The 22,793-nt window shown below is 37.4% G+C and overlaps 2 protein-coding genes across 28 annotated transcripts in view; both read left to right on the forward strand.

The window, feature by feature from the left end:
- The window catches only part of pHCl-1 (pH-sensitive chloride channel 1), a 61,035-nt gene extending 51,707 nt beyond the window's left edge, over window positions 1–9,328 (forward strand). For 25 of the 26 annotated variants that reach the window (XM_020960099.2, XM_086833736.1, XM_020960100.2 and 22 more), the window contains 3 exons: window positions 562–1,146; window positions 5,506–5,616; window positions 6,007–9,328. In XM_020960099.2, the coding sequence (XP_020815758.2) occupies window positions 562–1,146; window positions 5,506–5,616; window positions 6,007–6,153 (843 nt within the window). In that variant the 3' untranslated portion in view covers window positions 6,154–9,328. The remainder of the gene's footprint in view (window positions 1–561; window positions 1,147–5,505; window positions 5,617–6,006) is intronic. The other variant, XM_086833742.1, reaches the window with a different exon arrangement.
- Window positions 9,329–15,066: 5,738 nt separating this feature from the next.
- Window positions 15,067–22,192, forward strand: meru (ras association domain-containing protein meru). 2 transcript variants are annotated; one of them, XM_020960689.2, is made up of 5 exons: window positions 15,067–15,782; window positions 18,610–18,990; window positions 19,852–20,014; window positions 20,215–20,363; window positions 21,235–22,192. In XM_020960689.2, the coding sequence occupies exons 2-5, from the start codon at window positions 18,664–18,666 to the stop codon at window positions 22,120–22,122; spliced, it is 1,527 nt and encodes a 508-aa protein (XP_020816348.2). In that variant the 5' UTR covers window positions 15,067–15,782; window positions 18,610–18,663; the 3' UTR covers window positions 22,123–22,192. The 2 variants fall into 2 exon arrangements, with proteins under 2 accessions (XP_020816348.2, XP_020816349.2); XM_020960690.2 differs by lacking the exon at window positions 20,215–20,363 and having other exon boundaries at window positions 15,589–15,782.
- The last annotated feature ends 601 nt before the right edge of the window (window positions 22,193–22,793 follow it).

The raw sequence follows: 22,793 nt of genomic DNA on the forward strand, positions 1-22,793 counted from the left end.
AACTTTAAAAATATTAAGATTCCAAAGTGCTAGTAGAGTTCTTCAAGGGAAATTTTTTCATTTGGAAAATTGGGAAATTTTTTAAATTAGAGGTAATTGCGAACTCTTTATATGAGTTAGGTTTTTTGATATTTTACAGTAAACCCTTCGATTCTAAGAGGAAAACTCTGTACTATAACCATAAGAGACAAATAATTAATAGGAAAACCATTTATCCCAAATTTTATACTGTTATCCAGACAACTTAACTAACCCCACCCTCCGGAAAACTGCTTGAATCGTTCAAAATAATGCCCATCAATTAACCCCAATTACTTGTGTGGCCTTCGAATATCCTGACTAAAACCACCTGTGTGTCTCTCTCCGAAAATTGTCTTTCTCTTCCCCGCGTTCGATAAAAAATAAAATAAAAACATATACACAAAAAAACACTCCAAAGAAACCAAGACAAGACAAATCGAAACCGAAAACCAAGAACCAATCAAGTCCCCATTCAACCAACCCGCTCTGTAATCGAACGCGAATTTCATGCCGCTTTTGTCCTCCGAATCCTCTGAAAAGGCAAGCGCCACAGCCACGCCGGCCATGTCGATGATGGGCGGTGCGACGCCCCTGTCCGGCGGAACCACTCCGGCCGCCTCCTCCTCGGTGGCCACGCCGGGCACCCCGAGGACTGCCGATCCGGAGGAGTTCTTCGGCGGCGGAATGCGTTGGCAGGAGGCGCATGGCGGCATTATAGGCGCCGCCGTCCAAAATCTTCGAGCGCGCTCCATTAAGCGGAAGGCGGCGGCCAGGAGTCCCTCCAGCTCCATATCACCGCAGCCCAGAGCCATGGAGCATGTTTACGAGGAGCCCGTCGCCACCGTCACCAAGGTGAAGTTCAAGGACGAGCTAAAGCAGGAGCAGGAGAAGCCACCGGAGACCTTGTCGGCCCTCCGACGATCGGTGGCCACCAGCACACCGGCCCTGGTGGTTAGGATCGAGGCCGAAGTCGAGCCCAAGGCTGTCCAGGACATGGAAATGACGCAACGCCAGCTAGCAATGCCGCAGAAGCCACCGCGCCGGAAATCCTCACGCTCCACTTCACCGGCCTCCGTTTACGGCGAGTGCAGTGCCATGGATGAGGCGGTGGACGAGGAAACCACCGTGAGTAGCGGACACACCAGAATCGCTCCCGAGACTAACCAAAGATCCAAAGAGAAATTACACAAGAGTGTCGCGAATATTGCAGTGGGTTTTAAATTAATAAAAAGCAATACACTAAAATGCAATGCAATTAAAATATGGCATTCTTTATGGCAGCAGTTTAATTGATTTAAAATCCCCATCGATTTCCGCGGCACCCCTGAAGATAGTTTAGATCAAAAAATTCGCTCTTGTTGTTGTTTGCACGGTTCAACTAATAACTAACCATAACAATGTAAAAAGCATTAAAAGCAGCAAAAGCAGCCAAGGGAAAAGTTGGCCAGAAGGCGAACACCAAAGTTCGTCCCCGTCCCCCCTTCACAGAACTTGATTGCCTGCGGTTATTTTGATTGCCATTTGCCAAAACACCCACAGCAAACACCCAAGAAATGCACCCAAACACGCACACAAAAAGTTGGCTTTTTTCTCTCTTCGTTCCAACTTGCAATCGAACTTTAAATGAATGACTAACAACTGGAGGAACTGAGCAACTCTGAGAGTAACTGCATTAGACATGAGGAATTTCTGCCAGCCAAAGGGGAAGCACAAAAGGCCAAGCAATTAGGGTTAAAAGCAAGTCAAAGTTCCCTTTGCCAAATCAAAGGCAAAAGGCAATAAAGATGTTTTCTCAACTAATTGCCCCTAAACTAAGTGATTTAATGCATAAGTCACCGTCGTTAGGGGCTTAACATTGACACATAAACTTGTGCTTTATTTTTTGCAAATATTATGAAAGACTTAACAAATAGGAACGTGGAAATTTATAAGAATTTCAAATTACTTGATTTGGTTTCGAAAATGCCACTTACTTATCGGGAGTGCCTCTGAAATCTTTATAGTTTTTAAGTCCTTTAAAGAGATTGAAATGCAAAATTTATATATTATACAAAAATATTCAATTTACATCAATTAATACCTCTAAGGTTTTCGTCCATACTTTTAGACACCTTATTTGATGGGACTTGAAAACACTAGCATTTCTCCGGCACCTTTGTATAACAATGATTTAGGAGTATTCAGATTACTTTTATTTGATTAAGCTGATGAACGTAACGAAAACCTTGGAGACTTTGTCAACGATCTCAGTTTTTATTGTAAGTCCCATGAAAGCCTCAACTTTTCGTTGCCAGAACTTTAAGCCAATTGCCAGGGCATAAATCGTTCAACTTTTTCCCTTCGAAAAGTGCACGAGTAAATCAAACTTATCGGAGCGGAGGAGGAGTAGCCCGCCATCAAGATAGGAATGCAAACCGCATAAAGCAAATAAGACCAACTCAAGTGGGCGTGATGAAAGACCATGTTCCAGCCAAACTATTTTATGGGAAATTGTGAAACGCGAACGACGACGAGGACGAGGACGAGGATGACGACGACTTCCGACAGAACCAGGACGCCACTCCAGGATGCGCGGCTCCAGAAGGAGTTGCAAAACGGAAAGCCGTCGACAACAAGGTGGCTGGGAAAATGCTCTCCGCCATTAGCATGTAAATTAAAAATGGTGCACGCGTTTAAATTGGCGCCTGGCTGCCAGGTGGACAAGGACATGGGCATGGACAGCGGGATGACTGCGCCGCAACAGGACAACATAATTATTCATGAGCGCCCCAAAGTGGAAAATGCCGTAATGAGCCCAAGAGCACCGGAAAAACTAACGACACGAAATGAAACACAAACAAATGGACGCAGAGGATGTGGCCGAAACTGGAGACAAGAAAGCGAATACAAATACGAATACGAGAGCGAAACGAAACGAAACGAAAGGAAGGTACATGCATCATAATAGCCGCCAAAATGTTCTCGAAAGGATGCGCAAGGATTTTCAACGGGAAAGTTTCTGAGCCTGGCACTTCTCTCCCATTTTTTGGAGGAGGGTCTTATGCAAATACGAAAAAAGTTCGCGAAGAAAAGCCACGGGGGAAAATGCCCCGCCAATGCTAATTGCACTGGGCATATAAATCTTCGCTTGTCATACATTTTCAAGGGTTTTTCACAGTATTGTGTTAATAAAATTAAATTGTAAAATAAGCAGCTTTGGGACCACTTAACGTAAACGGATGCAGAAGTGTTTACTTTAAAATATTTCAGACTTTTTGTTTACTTTTCATTGGTTGAAATTATTTAAATTATAATGAGGTATTTTGTTTTCTTAACTAAAAGTCTTATTGAGTCAAAATGATGTCTAAAGGATTTTATACAGTATACAATGGTGTTGCCTATATATATTTATAAAGGATATATCTGAATCTATCTTGAGTAATTTTAAAAGGGTGTCCTTTATTTTAAGTGTAGAATATCATTGAATATGCAAACTCTTTAATTTTTCCATTGTTTCCTCAGTAAAAATATACTCTGCAATTGGGAAAATATAAGAAATGGTATTGGTAACAAATATTTTCAGAATAGTTTAATAACACGTATTAATTATAGTTATAGAATCGGTTCTATAAGAAAACAATATCCTAGAGGCTCGTCAATACTTATTTCTATTTAAGTTAAAGTTTTCACAGTTTTCTAAACCTGCTGAATTGAATATACTTGAAAGGACCTCGTTGATTTTAGGAGGAAATTATCGTGAAACAAAGTACTGACTCAGTGCAGCTCCCTTGTTTAATTTAGGTCAGCCACGTTATCCGGCTCTCTGGCTGCTTAAACACACCCGCATAATACATCTTACCTAAGTAACTGTTTCCTCCTCCCGCCCATTCTCCACATTTTCCCCATTTTCCGCACTTGCCGCACTTTCCCGCGTCCCCGTGTACAGCCACCTTTAGCTGCATTTGTGCACTCGGAAAATGGCCGCCAGCTGCTGGCAAACAAAGACAAGTCAGCTGCCAACCCCCCCGGCGACCGTCTCCCCACGAATGTGCCCGGGAAAACCCCCCGATTTTCCTCTTCCCCGCTGCTTCGGATGCAACTCGGGTGTACGTGCCACTGTAGCAGCAATAAATTGTAGCATACTTGCGAGCGGACGCAGTTAATTTCCCAGCCTGCCACCTACGACCCATTGGACTATTTACAATTGCTTACAATTTCCATTAAGCGTGCTGTATTCAGACGGATTAAACGGAAAGGGAAACATAGTTTTTAAGACCTAACTGCATAGTTATACACTGACCTTTTTGTAAGATATATTAACCACACTTTAAGTTCAACTTTCTCAATGTGTGCTTAGAGAGTTATCAGCCTGTGTATATAAGCTATGGGCCTTGTTGTTGTGTTTAAGCCCCAACACCTTAGCCTAGTAATATCCAGTATTGAGCACGCTTCAAACCACACAATAAAATGCACAAAACCCTAACTAACCCCGTATGTGTTCATTACAAACCATTTCCCACACACCGAATATATTCGTGTTCATAAAATAAAAACATCCCACATGACACCGAAAACAACAATTAACACAATTATAAATTTAATAAACAAACTTGAGCATTTATTTAATCGTTTAAAACTTTTCTTTCAATTTGAAACTTAAATTCTCATCCCATTTGTGACGATTTTCAGTTGAACCTATTTAAAGAAATATATATAAATAGAAAAACACAGCAAAATTCTCATGCCATTCTCATGTCAATCGAAACACAAAAAAAATCTATACAAATTGATACAGCTTTAAAACAAATAACAAATGATTTAACTACTGTACGTGCAAAGAAATTTAGTAAATTTGAAATAACTTTCAATGAATTCGATTAAACTGCGCTGCGGTTATAAATAGAGTGCCATGTACTAAACGCGTTTCTGCTCTTTTTGCTTTTTCAAATGCTGCCACTGACATAAATACGAATGCAAACTAATAATAATAACATTAAAAAGCCCGTAAGTATGCTGACCGAATAAATATGAAACAGTTTTTCCTTTTTTCAATTCATTCTCTGTAGTTACATTTGTAAAATAATCAATGCAATGAGCATTTCGAGCGCTTTTGTGATACAAATTACGTAGTGTTTGGGTTAATTTTCCATTTCAATTTTGTGCCACATATATATATTAAATAAACTTTAATAAATCAAATATTTTTCTACCTTTTTTCATATATTTTTTACATACTTATACGCTTTTTGCTGGGTTTTTGCATCAACGCAAATGCAAACAACCAAAAAAAAAAATATTGTAACAAAACTGCAACTGCCAAACCAATTTTCCGTTCCTTTTTTCGTATGCGTTTGTGTCTGTATGTATGTATGTATGTATCTGTAAATAACTCCTTTTTTACCAATTGTATTTGACTTGTAAACGCGCCAACTTGTTTGCAATCCATATCCCGACCGAAAATCGAAACTAACAAATAAGTTTTTTAAATTTACCGCCGTCTACCAGGGCGAGAAGCGACGCGACGCCGGCGCCCCCAACGAGATCGTCGCCTGCACCACCTGCGGCGGCAGCAACAGTCCGTGCACCCACTCGGCGAACAACGGTTGCGCCACGGAGGTGAGACCCTTTACACACAGGATCCACAGGATTCCAGGGATCCCCCCAGGGACATACTGAAAATAAACTTCTCTTTAAGCTTAATTGCGGGTATTTGCTTGTTTGCAATCAAAACCCCATAGATCATAAGGAAACACTGCACAAAATGTGGGTTTTGTACTTCTGGAGAGACTACGAAGATGTTGATATCAATTCAAAATATAAATATATAAAAATGAAATTTTCCAATACGTAATGATTCCTGCTAGTCAATTAAACTTTCCTTAGTCCATTAAACATATATTTATATTTGCTTCTGAAAGTATAAATCTTAACAAATACTTGCCTAAAGAGAAGTTAATTTTAAAACAATATTAGAACCAATATTAAAACTTTTCATCCCGTTTACAGACCTGCTTCGTCCAAGTGCGGAAAAAAGAGCCACCACATCCGATTCGAGTGGCCAAGACGATCGATGTCATCGCTAGAATTACATTTCCAACAGCTTATGCCATTTTCCTGATATTCTTCTTTGTACACTATAAAGGATTTTCGTAAAACTAAGCATAAAAAAACACTGAAAAACGATAATGCATAAACATACGTATTTAGATACTTGAACACGCTAAATTGCCGAAGCAATGCCGGAAAAGCCGACTCGAATGCATTATTCGCAAAGTAATTTGTAGAGAGACATGCGAACTGTCATGAACACACTCGTTTGCTACGTTCTAGGGCCTTGCAAAGTCATCTAATTTTAATGTAACAAAGGGAAACACAAAGTACATCTAATTATTAATTAACGATTATTTAAATGGCAACAACATGACAAAAACAAGTGATAAAAACGTCAAAATGAATAAATTAGTTTAAACTGAGTTGTTAATGGGGAAAACAAAAACCAAAACATAACGAATGAGTTGTTAATAATTAATATTTACGAAAGTTAAATTTACGCAAAATGAGCAAAACATACGAAAGAAACATTTTCGACTGCCTTTTTTAAAAATAGTAGAAACAAACAAACAAAAAAAAAACGACAAAAAAACTTTAAATTAAATTTGCAAATTTTTGCATATGCTCGAAAATGCATTAGTTAATTATACCAAACCAATGAAACACTGTCTAGCAATTGTAATATATAATATTTAACAATTTATTAAGCAAAGAAATTAATGCTGAAAGTACCAAAAACAAAAGGAAACACACGATCCAAGAAGATAAAAAGACCTAGCCTATAATTATGAAATATGAAACGCAAACCAAACAGCTTTAAGGCTTTACCTATTTGAGTAGTCGAAATGATAAAAACCTGTTTATACACCCAAACATATAATATATATATAGATGTTATATATTTACAAGCAGCTCTAGTCAAATATTATGAAATCCAAGTCCAATTCTGTTCGATTCAATTCAATGAGTTGGAATGCCTCCGCATATGTCAAAGAGTAAACAAACGAATCACACAAATTGTTAATCATCTCACACGGTTTTTATGTTACGCTATACTGTATATACTATTTATTTAAATGTTTAGTTCAATTCTGTTTATTATTTCAATAAATGTTCGATTTATGAAGCAGAAACTGATCCTTTTGCATCTCACAAAATTCATTGAAAATGGAACCGCCGTAAAGTAGACCACAGAAAATGCTTTCCTAAACTAAAATTCAGGTGAAAACACACGAAACAATTTGGATTTAATGCTATAAAAAAAATAATGAATTATCATCAGTTCGTTTTACTTTTCTCCTCATCAATGCCTTTATAAGTAGCAGCAGGAATTGCCTAAAAGTTTTATTAAGATACATATCAAAGCTCATAGATGAAACATAACTAAAAGCAAACTAAAATATTTACAACAATATATGAAATGACAAGAAAAACTTATTATAAAACTCTCATAAGTAGCTATGAAGCATATGCCAACCGAAATATAAACTCACAAAACTAACACCCAAGTATTTTAGATAAAATGTACGTCGGACGAATGAAAGCATAATTATAATACCTAAACAAGCACAACCTAAAATTCAAACAAACTTAAACCAAAACCAAATTTAAACCTTGTGATAAACAACACAAAATGAAACCAAAAACAAAAGAAAACTAATTCTACATGAACCTTTGCATACGAAATTTTATTGAAAATTGAAATTAATTGAGAGCAGGTTATTGAGGGCCACCGTTACCAATTGTTTAAACAATATAACCAATATAGAACACAATACGCGTATACACACAAAATGCTTTTTGCAAATATATAAATTTATGGATTTAGAAAAGTGTAGATTTTTTGGGAAACTTTCTTTTGCAAGCTCTTCGCAGTTATTTCTCGTTTACCAAAAAAAATTCAAATATATATAAATATAAATAAACTACAACTAAACGAAAAGAGGAGAAAAACCAAAGACAAGGACAATCTTTTTGCAATTTACAAGAAACCAAAAACAAGGAAGAGTCAACTTTTGAACCAGCAAATGCCGAATATAGTTCTGAATCCTTTTGTATAATTAGCTGCTTATATCGACCACGAAATACACAATACACAGAAAAGCTGAGATCCAAATTCATCGCGTCCAAGTAAAAATATTTTTAGTTTTGCAAAACGATAGAGGAAAGGGTGAGATAATGTGAGGAGAATTTGCTGAATATGTGGCCAATATAAGGAATGTACAAATAAATTATGTAGAGCAGGATAAACCCTAGGAAACTATATTCGATTCATTTTGAAATACATTTTTTGGGAAAGGAAAGGTGCCTTCTTTCAGAGAATTAATATTTATCGATTGCTTAAATTAAATGGTTTCAGGCGAAACACACTTCTTGAGTTATTGTTACACTAGAAACCAGTGCCCTTTAGCGAATTAATTTTGAAATTGTTTCGAACTCCTCACAAGCTAAACTGCTGATAAACCAAAGTAGAAGCTAAACCAAAGACCAGTAACACACTTAAAAAAATATATCTAAATGAAATAGATCTAAATCGAAGCCATTGATTAAATTAGCAAGCGATAAATCTAATATTGAAATTATTAAATGCATCATCCATAACTGATGGATAATAATATAGATCACAGGACACTTTTTAAATTCTCAATACCGAATAGCTTTATCATTTGTAAATTCTAAGGGCAGAGTGTAAATATTAATAACAAAACAAAGTTAGAAGTTACATAATTTTATCTAATAACTTGAAACTAATTTATTTATAAACAAAATTTGCTAAATCTACGCCAGTCAAACTGAACTGTTTGCTAAAGATTTGTTAAAACAAAACCGAAAACATAAATGAAAAAAAACGATATATTAAAGAGTATAAAAACGAAGTTAAGCCATTGGGGCAATTTCTGTTGTCCAATTTATTTCACATACAAGTAGATTTCTTAAAGATCAATTACAAAATCCAAAATCCCCACAACGCTACCAAACGTAATATTTATAATAAAAACTTTTTTATAATGCACTACCTTGAGCATAATAAAACCCAATTTAATAACATTGCATTCCCAAAACGAACATAATGTAAATACACCAGGAACATAAACCAATTCAGAAAATTAGTAATAAAAGCGAGAAAATACATACATTATATGAAAAAAATGAAATATGGAAAAGACAGCAAAACAAACGAACAAAAACCCGGAAAACTAATAAAAAGCAGCTTCGCATTAATAAAGATCGTCTCAAACAGAAAACGAAAAAGAATTATTAAATAAATTTGAAATAAGAACGTTTTTTTATTGGATGGGGAAAAATGAATATTTTAAAAAATAAAAATCAGTAATTTAAATTATATTTAGCTAAATAAGATACATTTTTTTAATACCTTTGAATGGTATTATATTTTCAGTTAAAAGATTTGGAACCCAGCGAAAATTTTTGATCCGCATGGTTTTTTTCTGTGAAGGATACAATAAATTTTTTTTATTTAAAAGGGGTAGCACATCATTGAAAAATTCTTAAATAAATGATTTTTGTTGATATGGTTTAAGCTTGATGTTTATTTACTTAAAGGTACTTCAAGATATTTTGAGATGTGCAGATTTGATAACATTAAACAACAATTACAGAAAGGCTCTCAATATTAAAATCAAAGGTTATCGCTAAACTGATAGTCGATAGAATGATCCAGACTGCAAGGGTATATCATCATCGACTTACTTTTACTTTTTTTAATTAAATTGGTTTAATTATCTTTTATTATATGAGCTAAATTATTAAGAGTTATATTATCGGAACACGGTAAGTGCTTTCGTATATATAGATTTTCAATGATTTACCCAATTGGGCCACTTAATATTATAGTTTAATTTTTTAATAACTTTAAGTTCCAGACATAATCAAGTGAGTACTTTTATATAATGAACAAAGTTTCTGTGTTCCCCAAAAAAGGACAAGGTAAAAAAGCGCGGGTTTTCAGGTCAATGCACACGAGTCGCAGACTTAGTCGCAGTTGCCGTTAAGACGAGACAACCCCTAAAATGGAGAGTCGCACAGGAGAAACAACCTGCCACTGAATGACAACTGAATGCACTAGGCTACAACTGATAATACACAAGAACAAACATTTAATCACTCTAGACTCTTATATTACAAAAATAAAGCAACATTTACTAGTGGTTTCAAACCAATTTGAAAGCAAAAAAATATTAAAGATTTTCACCATAAAAAACCAAAAATTGTGCTAAAGACTAAACACTAAATTCTTTTCTTAATTTAAGTTTCCATAATTTTTTATTGCACATAAAGACTTAAGTATTTTCAAAAAATAAATGGAAAAAGTTTCAGTTAACCTGCATGTATAAAGGATATGAAAATTATTTACGATAGTATATAGATTAGCATAAAAAGATACATAATTTTGCATTATTATTTGTAAGATAGTTGGAGTTTCGCTCTGTGTACATATAGAAACTTACTACTGATCAACTCTCACAGCCCTCCTTTGATGTAGAAACCAGAAAACAGGTTCAGCCAAAGGTTCAAACTCGGAACCGGCGAACGAGGACAAGTATTTTGACCCGCGCAACAGCTTCCTTCCGCCCCTAGCCAAAGGCAACTGTCTTTTGGCTCGGAAAAGAACTATAGCTACACGGAAAACAATTTATCACAAAATCAGCATTAAATTATTAAATGATATAGATTATTTAATTAATCAGAGAGAGAGAGAAAGAGAGAGAGAGAGAGAGAAAGAGTTAAAATGTTGAACTATTTGTGTATTATTAAAAGCTTTTAATTTTAACTAACGAAGGTTCGACGAAATAATTTGGAGTTATGAACACACTAAATTAAAAATATTAAAAATAGATATTTGTAAAGAAATAAAAAAATGCTATAGGATACGAATACACAGGTCTTGTAAAGGGGGTTTCAAACAAAAATAAAAAAGATATAAAAAAAATTAAACGAAACTTTAAAATATTTTACCAATTTATTTGAAATGTTTCGATGATTCGTTGATACCTATTTTCTCTCAGTGTACGAGTGTGAGTTTAACTGGGATCGGGAAACGGTTCGCTGACTCCTGCACCTGCAGCAGCAGCCGGCGATGATGGCACGCGGTAAAGGTAAAGGTAAAAGTAAAGGTAACAACATTTCGAGGCAGGGGCAGGTTCTACCTGCCACATGCTGGATGCAGTTGGCCGATTGTCGTCTGCCACTTGCCACTTGTAATTATTTTCAGTCGTTGCGAGTAAGTGGCCCAAAAGGTAACAGTCGCCCCTCCTTAGCACTGGATACAAAACGAATTATTTTCGCCTCTCTCCTTCGGCGGTTGAAATACGTTACAATGTATGGAGATCGAACACATGTGTCTTGATCTTAGGAAATATTTATGTCAGGGTCAGTCTGGGTGGCGCAAGGACATGTGTGTGTTGGGCAATAACAATGGGATAAAAGGTGAAAAACAGCTGATGCTGCCAGATTACATTTGATGTATAATTGCTCGTTGCACAGTCATAATCCAGGATGTTATAAATTAAAAGAAGACAAGAGAGAATGATATGTTCGACCAAAACCTAAGTAAAGGCAGTAAGCTTTAATAATACATAGTGAAATAAGAAGAGGTTTTAGTAAAATCATACTAGTAAAGGAATAAATAAAATACATAAATTACATAATGTTTAGAAAGTGATCTTATTTTAGAGAAATAATTTCCTTTCTTTCAGGAATGCCACACAATTGCTGTTGACTTAAAATCATGTGTTTCAAAAAGTATGCTATAAATATGATACCTTCCTAAGTATATCATGATTACAAGGATTTTATGACCTTTGATATATATTAAAATTGATTTGGATTTTTCAACACTTCCCTGTATTACCCCTGTATAATTTACCCAATGAAAACTAACCCTGCACGGCTGACCTGCAATCTCCGCTCAACAATCAACAATAAAACTCAATCAATGCTTGAGCACTGAACTCTGGCACCACAATGAACTTGGGGAGTTGTCCGCCCCCTGTCATTAAGGAATTTCCATATATGCGACACATGCAACGCCGCCTGGCCAGGATCGCCTCACCAGGACCTCCAACTCCAGCTCCCTCTGCGCCCGCCCCACCGACGACACGTGGCGCCGGGCAATTGCATGCGGAGCTGGGACTGGACATAAAAGGACTTGCCAAATTAGGGAGCTAAGGCGACGGGGGCGTGGCAATTAGTTGCGGGAAAATCCATCCAAATGCGAGTTAATAACCACCAGCAATCGTTGGTTGGCACAGAGGTGGTTCCCACACTAAAAAATAAGGAATAGTAATCGCCATAATAATCCCCCCGCAGAGTAATAGAGAGAGGGAGAGAGTGGATGGCTGGTGCCATTATAAGGATATTACGAGCATTATGTTTGTTTATTCCGAGGACGGTGCCATACCGTGAAATCGCTGAACCGCAACGGGACAGCGGGGTAACGGGGTAGTTAGCCACCCCTAAACTAACCCCTAGTCACTAGTCGCTAGCAGCTATTCACTAGTAAGTACAGCCTGGCCATCTCCAGCTCCAAAATCAATCATTTACATAATCGAGGTGGCCGCCGCGTCAGGATTTCACGCGCTTTTCCTTCTGAAATGGACAACTTGCGTGTTTTTAATTGTTTTCTTATTTCGTTCTTCTCTCATATTGTTTTGGGTGGTTTGAACATGGTTGGAACATATTTTCAAATGCAATTGCCGGGCATTACCCAGCAAAAGCTGTAATGACTGGCAGGGAGTAGTGGCAATTTGTCATATTACACAGATAAGTTGGCACCTGCCCTGGGCTTTGGCAGGAGGTGGAACCCAACTCTAGTTGGGTTTAAGAGGCGGGCTTCCAACCAATCGATGCCTAATGAGCTTGAGCATTATTGAATATTTGTATTGCCCAATCCCTAATGAGTTTGGGGGAAATTATAGGGCGCCCAGGCAAAGCAGATATATTCAAATGTCAAAGTCGGATCCAATCTGTATTTGTGCTGTGCATTTTTGAGGTGAACTTAACTAACATTCGGGCTAATTCAGAACAAAGTTATTATATTAAGGGGACGTATGACAACCATTTCCTTTTAAATATATTTTACATTATATTTTCAAGTATCTTTTAAGATGCAATCCGAAGATATTGTTTGGAATTCTATGTCCATAAGCGTAAAATTAAAGTGAGGAAAGAACCATTGATATAAGGTTCACTTCTGTCCTTCAAAATTTCTCTTCTCTAAATTATCTATAATTTATCTTTTTCATTTATTGAATAACTTTACCCTAATTTACAATACTTAATTCTCTGATACTTCCTGAACATTTTACCCCATTAAACTGCAATCAGAATAAAATCTCCATACACTTTATACATTATTTGTCACACATTTCGAGTTAATTTCACACAAACCCTATCCCTTTAGTTTAGCATTCTGGTAAAACCATTAGCACTATTCCTTAGATGTCATTATTGGGCCATTTTTACCCCAAAAATCCTATCCCATATACATACATAGTGTTTTTGAGCCCAAAAAGTCTGTTAGCAACAAATGTACAACAAACGAAAAAAATTCGAAACAACAAAAAAATCGAATCGAAAAGCAAATGCTGCCCATTAACAATAAAATACACAGCAAAAAAAACACATAGGGGGTGGCATAATATACTGTGTCGAGGGTGGGGAAAGTGGCAGAGGGGGGGGCAAGGATAAAAACAAGGCAGAAATTCGTTTTTTATGTACCGCGAGTTTTTTTATAGTTGGCTGTTTCTGTTGTTGGTGGCACGTTATCAACAATCTCGTTTTACCAAATAACGCAAAGTGCGCGTCATGGCATGGATACACTGAGATAAAATGGGAACACTAACAGTAGCAAAAACTTTGCAAAATTATATATTTTTTCCATATATTTATATGGAATGACTAGCAGCATCATGAGGGTAATTATTTATACAGTTTTATTTTTATTCACCTTTTTATTTTAATAAATTTTTTAAATTGATATTATTCTTTCTTAATTATTTAAATAGTAGAATTTAAAACTAAGTGTCCGATTTTAAAGAAATTCAAACAGTATAATTGTTAAATTTTTTAATAACTTCAGATCTCCGAGACCTTCCTTTAAAAAAATTAGGAATTAAACCCTAATAGCTTATTATTAATGATAAGGTAAGACCTTCAATCGTACAATTATCCTTAAAACTAACAAACAAATTTCACATACCAACAAGCAGAAGTCTAGATCGTCTTGCTTATTGATATTAATCAATACTGTTGAACTATAATGAATATTATCGGCAAGCAATTTAAATAAAAGTGTTATAAATAATATTAATTATAATTAGAAATTTATAGTCAATATATATTTTATTTTTTTATGAAATTTAATTGACATTCGATATTTTCTTAAATCCAAATGAATATAAAGGAAATTCCTTTACAGAAATAAACTATGAAATAAAAATATGATCTATATATCGTTATACTAATAAGATCCCATCAAGCAGCTGAGGTTGGTGAAAACTTTTCAAAATCAGTTAAGAAAACCACTTTTAAGGATTTGCTCAAGCATAAATCGATAAAGGGTAAATATTATGTGATCATTCTACCTTTTTGTAACAGTGCATTCTTGTGTTGGTGTTTGCCAGTGACTCCTGCTGGCACTGCTCCTGTTGTTTCCTGGTGTTGGTGTTGGTGTTGGTGTTGGTGTTGGTGTTGCTGGCGGGTAGCACACGCTATAGTTCGTTTACGGAATAGCTGAAACTGCAACAAAGAGCGGAGGAGGGAGTGGTCGTGGCTACGGCATTGGTAGTGGTAGTGGTAGTGGTAGTGGTTCTCAAGAGAAGGTCTAGAAGGCTAGGGCTAGGTGGAAATTGGTAGGAACACTCTGCTGCGCCGCGTTTATATTCTATATTCCACTCGATTTCGGTGGTGGCTGGTGGTTGGCCAAAGACGGTGGCAGCCGTTCAGGCCCGATGACGACAGCAGGGGCAGGACGGGCATGGCATGCAGGGACATGGGACTGGGACTGGACAGGAACCAAGGGGAACCTACCCTCGGACGCTCTCTCTTTCGCGGGCGGCAGTGGCGGCGGTGCTCCCTCTCTGTCGCACAGCGCCAGGTGCGGCTGTGTGTGTGTGAGTGTGCGTTTCCTCGAGCTCGAGCTCGTTTTTTCTGCTTTAAAGTTTTGTGTGGTAGCAAATAAAATTTTAGTTAGTCACTTGCCGTCGCCAAGGATACGCCGTTCAGTTATTTGTTGTGCTACGTTGTTCCTGGCAACCCGAACCGCCGAGCCGAGCCTCGCAGGACCTGTGTGTGCCGTGTGCGGCGAATTTGAATGCTAGTTGCTAGCGGCTTTCGAATCTAGAGTGCCAGGCGCGACAGGGACGGCAGCACTAGCACCTGTCTAGATCTAGACAAAAATTTTTATATACACTCTCTCCTCTGCATTATCCGGCCGGTAGGCGGCCGAGCAGCGCAGCCAGCGACGCCGTTGACGTCGGCTCACCTTACATAGCCGCAAATTCAAATTTGAACTTCAGTCAAGTGTCAAAGCTCAAAGGATTAGCATGTCCTTGCTGGCTGCAGCATGTGTGAAGCGGCAGTGAAGCAGAGAAATCACCATCCTCAGATCACAATTGCCAAAAACTGAGCAAGCCAAAAAGCCAAAAGGATCATCCTGAAAAGTGAAATATTACGAAGGAGTTTGGGAGCATAGAAACCAGAGACCCAAGGTAAGCGATCTTCTAAGCTGATCTTTGGCTAAGATTTGTGTAAGCTTGATCCTTGCTATGAATCCTTGAGTCCTTAAAACTTTGCCCTCTTTGAATCTTGGCACTGGGAGAATTCACAGTTAATTTTCAATATTCTGTGGTTCTGCGGGTGCCAAAATTTAAGCAAAAGGCCTTCATCATCTTACAAAAACTTAAGAAATCTAAAAACTAAAGAAAACTGAATAGAGGGTTGAATAAAGGGTATTTAAAATGGGCTTGAAATATTGTGTACAAGATTTTAAAGAACTTTTTAGAGGAAGCAAAGAATCAGCACTTTAATTGGGTTAAAAATATTTTAACAGCATTTTACAGAATTCTTTGGTAGAAAAAATTATATTAAGCGCAAAGAATCAATTTGTGGAAAAAATAAAAATCATACATTAAATATATTAATCATATTTAATGGTTGTACCTTTAAATAACTTTCGCAAATACCAAATACATTTCCAAACTAAAGCTGTACACAAAAATTCTTGTATTCCTTTGGAAAATGACCACTTCTATTGAGGGAAAATTAAAGAAACGATGTCCATGTTATATCGTTTTTACGTTCATACTTACATTTACAATATTCCCTCTCTGATCTCATCTAGAAATTAGGCTATAAATTTCCTTCTAAATATAGCCAAGAGCTCTTTAAAGGAACTTTAGCTTTACTTTCTCGAAAATCCTTATCAAATCACAGCCATCGCAATATTACTCATACGCCTCCCATTACCAATCCTGCCGCTAACGTCACGTTTGCGTTGTAAGTCCTACGCGTTTATTTTCAGTTTTAGAATCCAATGCGCATTACCAACAAAATAAAATTAATTTCCGGGCTACACGCACACGGGAAACACAAGGAACTATTAATTGGGGCTAGGCTAAAATTGTGAAACAGTTAAAAATATAATATTCCAAGAGTGAAACCTAATCGCTGACCAAACTCGCGAGACATTGAACCTTTGGGGTCAAATGTGTGTAGTCCTTACCCTCAGTCCCAGACCCATAAATGTGTAATAAGGGATGGGGGCGTTTGCCCACCCCCATCCATGCCACAAAACAATTAAGTGCAACGCGGGTGGAGGGGGGAGGTACTGAGCCCAGTAATTGACCTCGCCAAAGGAAATTTACATTTGAACTTATCTTGATTGGAAATTACATTTTTAAATGAATGTTGGTTGGCATGTCCAGGTGTCCAGCGTAATCAAAGGCAGGACAGGACACAAACACACACAGACACAGAGACAGCGAAGGATATTTGTCGACAGGAGTGAGTGGACTGATGGTGATGGTGGCAGATGGAAATCCTTTTGCAAATTGCCCTACTCACAACTCATTTCTCTAATAGACCAACTCGGAGGCGTGGCCCATACCTCAGGCACCTGTCCGGAGAGCAACTAAATATTTGATGAGGGAATTCTTGAAATTTCTCTGGATTCCATTTCAATTGAATTTTCTAGGGGAAAGGTTAGACCTACCATTGGGGGTCTTCAGGGATCTAACTAACTGCAGTTTTTTAAACTATTTTCTGTATTCATAAATTAATTTATATTAATGGAATTTTAGGGTCTTACAAATTTTATGTGTAAGCAAATATAGGGAAAGTTTTAATAGGAGAAACTTTTTCTTCAGTTTCTAATTAATTTAACTCTGTTTCGAATTAATTTATTGATTTTTTTTTCTATTTTTCCTTTTGGAACACAGACCGGTATAAGGACCTGTTTAAATACTTAACAAGTACGCTGTCTTTAGAAAGATTTTTATTATAATTCAGGTGATTGAAACGTTATCAACAATTGCTCAAATTGTAAAATATACAATTTAAATTGAATATATCAAAAACTAAAGTGGTCTTATTAATTTCTGCTCAAGTTCTAAAGCATTTGAGGCATTATTCCCAGAAAACAAATGGCTTTCGATATTTTTATAGGAATTTAAATAAGTATTTTAATATTCCCCTCGTTAACAATTTTAATGCAACCTTCTAAATTTGGGCACATTTTTGCAAGCCTCAAAAATAGTATCCTATTTAACTTATGTAGAAATCCTGCACATATTCTCTGTAATTTACCAAACAAAAATATTTCTGCACTTTCTCACCGCCAAGCAATCTATATAATTTGAGCTCCTTCGCTGCATTTTCCGGCGGCATAAATTAGCATTAATTCATAAGTCAGTCGGGCCACCAATTGCAACGGAAAATAAAAAAAAGGAAAATATAGTCAGAGGGAAAATTGAACTAGAAAGGAAAATGTTTTTCGGCTGCAAAACAGAATTTGCATACAAACTGCAGGGTCCGGACAACGCCCCCCGAACAACAAAATTAAGGGGAGGCTCTGGGGGATCGAAAATGGACGGAATGGTGGGGAAATGGAAAAGTAGGCCTCTTCCGAGAGGGGAGGATAGTGCGACAGGCTAAACGCCGGCAATGTTCCTGAATAATGGCACACCGGCGCCGACTGACGTTCGTAGGCAATTTTCTAGGAATCTAGATGGGGTTGCGTCGTCCTGTCTGCGGGATATGCGAGGTGCAACCTTATACTATATGCCAGTACCATGTACTATATATATATATATATATAACATATATGGGAATGTAGTGTGTGTGTGGCAAGAGGTGCTGCATAATTTATTTAATCGCGGGCAGAAAATCTAAATTGATCGTTAAGCGTAGGCGAACGAAAGAACGAGCGAGCGAACGAACAACCGGCTGAACCAACAAAATGTCTAACAAGGATATTGCATGTTCACTCTATATACTATATATGTTTTCATTTTTTTATTTTTTTTTCTCTCCTTGCAGTTGCCAATTAGCGAGAGAGGTTTTTACCTCCGATACGAATACGGAATAAGGAATATGGCGCCGCAACAGCAGAACTCGACATTCATCGATGATAATCTGGACAGCTGTCCATCGCTATTGAATCTACCCGAGAGCCCCATTCTGCCCACCCGTCGTCGGTGTCAAAATCATGACACCACCAGCAGCAGCAGCAGCAACAACAACAACAACAATAATAATATGAATAATAATAATAATAATAATAATAAGCGGACTGCATTCGAGGAGCAAGCGCCTAATCCCGTAACATGCAAAAATAAACACGGCAAGGAAAACGGAAACGTTGGCCAGGCCAGTCGTCGCCATCGCTCCATTTCCCTCTACGGCGTTAATAGCACTGTGGTAAGTGCCACCTCACACCATGCCTCTTGTCCTGCCACCAAGCCTGCACCCCTTTTACCTTACAATTGCCACCTGCCACCTTCCACCTGCCACCTTCCACCTGCCACCTGCCACCCCCATTCCCTGCATTTCGGTTGCGGCGGCTTTTCCGCTGAAATCAAAGAAATCATCTAATTGGGTGGGCAGAGGCACTAGCACCGGCACCAGCTCTGGGCGTTAGTCATATGTATGCACAAACAGGGAAACTACCAGGTAACCCGCCATCGTGCACTGTACTTTCCACGGAAAACTGAGGGAAAAGGGAGGTAAGCTCTGAGGGCTGAGTGTGCGTCGATTGCATAAGAAATCGGTGGAAACTTTCAATTATAGGGTAGACTGCATTTTAATTCCTTCAACCAAGCAGAGTTCTTATATCAATTGGGGCTATTAAAACTCACAACCATATTTCAAAAGATTTTTATCGAAATTTGGAGCATCTCTTAATTTAATTAAAAATTAATGTCCTGTTTAATATGAAAAGCGATAGAATTATCCATTGAAAGTATTTATATATTTCAAGTACATTTTAAAATAAGATGGTAAGCCTATAGCCCTAATTTATATCAAAGGAAAAGACTTTTTAAATATTCCCTGAATAAATTTTAAATGCTTTTAAGAATTACGATTCCTAGACTCATGCAACCCTTTAAATTTATGAAATAAAGATGGAGGGTCAGTAAAAATTAAAATTGTAAAATATATAGAAAAATAAAAGGGGTACTCTAGAGCGAATTTACCCAAGAAAAAACCCAAGCACCTTTCAGTGTGTGGCAACCCTGCCTAATGATACCTGTTCTTCCCCTTTTTCTTAATTTCGCGCAGGAACAGGGCCAAAAGGAAATCCCCATTTGGATGGACGATGGGGAGCCGCGTTACGTATCGGGAGTGACGAACAAAACGACTTGCGATGACATAATCAAGGCCCTGATTGATGACGAACTGTACAATAGGAAGGACGGGAATTACTGCGGCAATAATCCAAAAGGTAAGTCAATAATAATTTATTTTTACAGCCGATCCTGTCGTGACTGCTCGTTTTCCTTCTCTTCTATATATCACAATTTGGCTTTTTATTTATTTATGCTTCTTATTTACAATTACACTTTTGTTTCTTATTTTTTCTTGTTTTTTTTCGGCCCGCTTTCCTTTTTCGTTTCGACTTTTCCCGTATGGCGGAAAAACAAGATGGCGGCCAGAGGACTACGGCGGTAGCAGCATCGCGTGACTACGGCGATTACATTATAACGGAAAGTTGGGGCGGCGTTGAGCGGAGCTACGATGGCAACATGGCCATTTTGCCCGTTTGGCGCGCTTGGAGCCGTGTACACAATGAGGTAATGGCAATAATCGGGGACCGGGGGAATCCCACCTGGCGTGCAGAAAAAAAAAACAGAGAGAGAGAGCCCGAAAAAAAGTCTACAGTGATTGCATAATAAGCGCTTTTTTTTCTGGCGCCACACGCAAGCCAAGAAATGTGAAATTCATGTCGTTCTCAAAACCCATTCCTCCTCTTTCGAGTCACACCCCCGCGTTTGTATATACCAGCCGTACTCGCATTTGACTTATGCTCTCCGCTGCCTTTTCCGTATTCCCGTATTTATTTGTTTATGACGCACCAAATGAAATCAATTTGCCTATATTGATTTTTGTATTAAAGTTCATGTTTTCGTTTTCGGCTTAATTATGTTGTAAATTTTTTATGATCCCCGCCATTAGCAGCGGGATTAATGTTTTCCGTTTGTTATTTGGGGACAACTTTGGCTACCATATATTCCTAATTGTTATTTAATGATCGTATCTAGTTAATGGACAGGAAAGAGTTGTGTAAATGAGAGCAAGCATTAGCAGGAATTCATTGAAACATGAAGACAATTGAATGATTGTTCTTGTATGAATCGAAAAGCACTTTTTTAAAGCTAGTATTTTTGGATTAATTTCAACTTAAGCTGGAATTATATATCCGTTAGCGAGCTTTTCTTGGCTTGTTTTACTTAAAAATTCTTCTTAAAGTCTCATTTCTAGTGCTAAAAATCTTGATTCTTATTTTAAAATCAAATATTGCCTATATTTTCTAGTATCATTATTAAGTTATAAGCTTTTTGATTACTTAAGATCTAGCTAAATGATTTAATCCACACCAGTACCTTTTATGAACCAATAATCAGAACTTTAATGTATCCTTAAACTTATCCTTTTTACTTTTAGCTCCGCATATCCCTCAAACATCGCGATAACTTCAAGGACCCTCGGACCATGCAGTTAGTGCCCCATTCACAGCCTCACTCAAGTTTTTCAATGATCAAATGGTTGAAGAAGCTGTTTCATCTCAAGAAAAGCAAAAAGAATATGCCAAAACACCCCAAAACGCCACCCAAGGTGCCCAATAAATTAAAGGATCAAAAGCAAACCGTGTCAAATGAACTGGTTCTGGTTATAATGCCAGATCAACTCTATAAGGGCACGGAAAACGCTGCCAAGGCTAAGCTATATAAACTGGCCGAGAGTCGAGTGTCCAAGCAGCGACATCGAAGGCGCAGCCGTCACGAACCATCCAAGTTATCGGTGGAAACCTTCCTGACGGCCATTCCCAGCGAAAGCAACAATAATAATTATAATATTAATAACAATTGCATCAGAAGGCGCAAGGATAAGCCGTTGCGCAACAGTGTTCGCAATAAGTTGGCCTCCCTGCACGCCGATATGAATGTTCGCTATGAACGGGAGTACGCGCTCACCCGTCAGTTATCCGAAAAGTGTCGATTATATCGATTGCAGAACGAACGGTACAAGGGACCGGAAATGGAGGTATCGGTTGGGCAGCTTCAGGAAAATATCGAAGCCTATGCCGAGGATATCATCAAAACGGAACACGAGCTCCTTGAACTGAAAAATGAAATCCGACACGATATTTCATTGATTAATAATTTGAAACGTCTGACCTTAGAGGCAACTGAGGCAGACAAGGTGGAAAAGCCAAAAATACCACAAACATCCCGAAAAGTTACACCTCAAGTTGCTAAAAACACACAGGAAATGCAGTTTGTTGATAATATTTACGAGTTTTGCGATAACAATGCCAGTATGTTGGTTTAGTTGTCAAAATATAGTTGTAATCTGTTAAGTTTTCTACCAAATAAAAATATATTTTTATACGACTTTTAAATAATTACGTCATTTTAATATAAAAAGAAAGTTTAATATTCTTGGAATTACTTTTGAATTCTGAAGAAAAGGGGCAAATAATTGCACGCAATCCCTGATGCTAGGGAACTTGGGTACAGATTCTTAAAATTATATTATTACAATTAACATACAAATGCCAAAATAGAGAAAAAAGTGGTTATTTAATTTCAAGTAAGTTGCAAAAACATTTTAATCAAACTAATCCAAGTTTTTCCGCCTTGGTTTAAAAATTCGCTAACCCTTTACCAAAGTTTTCTACCCATTATTTTTAATTTTACCCAATATTGCGCTAGGATAAATTCGATTATATTCGATGTGCGGACTACCATTATTTTTTTAGAACACATTTAAGTAATCCTTACTCTCCACCCTTTGGATCATAAAAAAGCTTTGCTAGCATACATTTATGATAGACAGAAATTGGAGGAGCATTGGCGAAACAGAAGTAAGTTTATAACATCTTAATTAAGTGGTAGCAGTAGTATCAGTAGCCAAGAGATTTCCTTTACGACTAAATGTCTAAATGACTGAAAATTAAATTAATAGTTTAGGAAGTATTTTGGCTATTCAAAAATTATACA

The sequence above is a fragment of the Drosophila serrata genome, unplaced genomic scaffold (assembly GCF_035046125.1).
Source record: "Drosophila serrata isolate PLE 108 unplaced genomic scaffold, ASM3504612v1 contig_272, whole genome shotgun sequence".
NCBI classification, from domain to species: Eukaryota; Metazoa; Arthropoda; class Insecta; order Diptera; family Drosophilidae; genus Drosophila; species Drosophila serrata.

Bases quoted from the DNA above. Each gene is read 5' to 3' on its own strand.
- meru (XM_020960689.2), top strand. From the start codon at position 18,664: ATGGCGCCGCAACAGCAGAACTCGACATTCATCGATGATAATCTGGAC. The intron at 18,991-19,851 runs GTAAGTGCCACC...AATTTCGCGCAG, and splicing joins ACGGCGTTAATAGCACTGTG to GAACAGGGCCAAAAGGAAAT. The intron at 20,364-21,234 runs GTAATGGCAATA...TTTTACTTTTAG, and splicing joins GGAGCCGTGTACACAATGAG to CTCCGCATATCCCTCAAACA.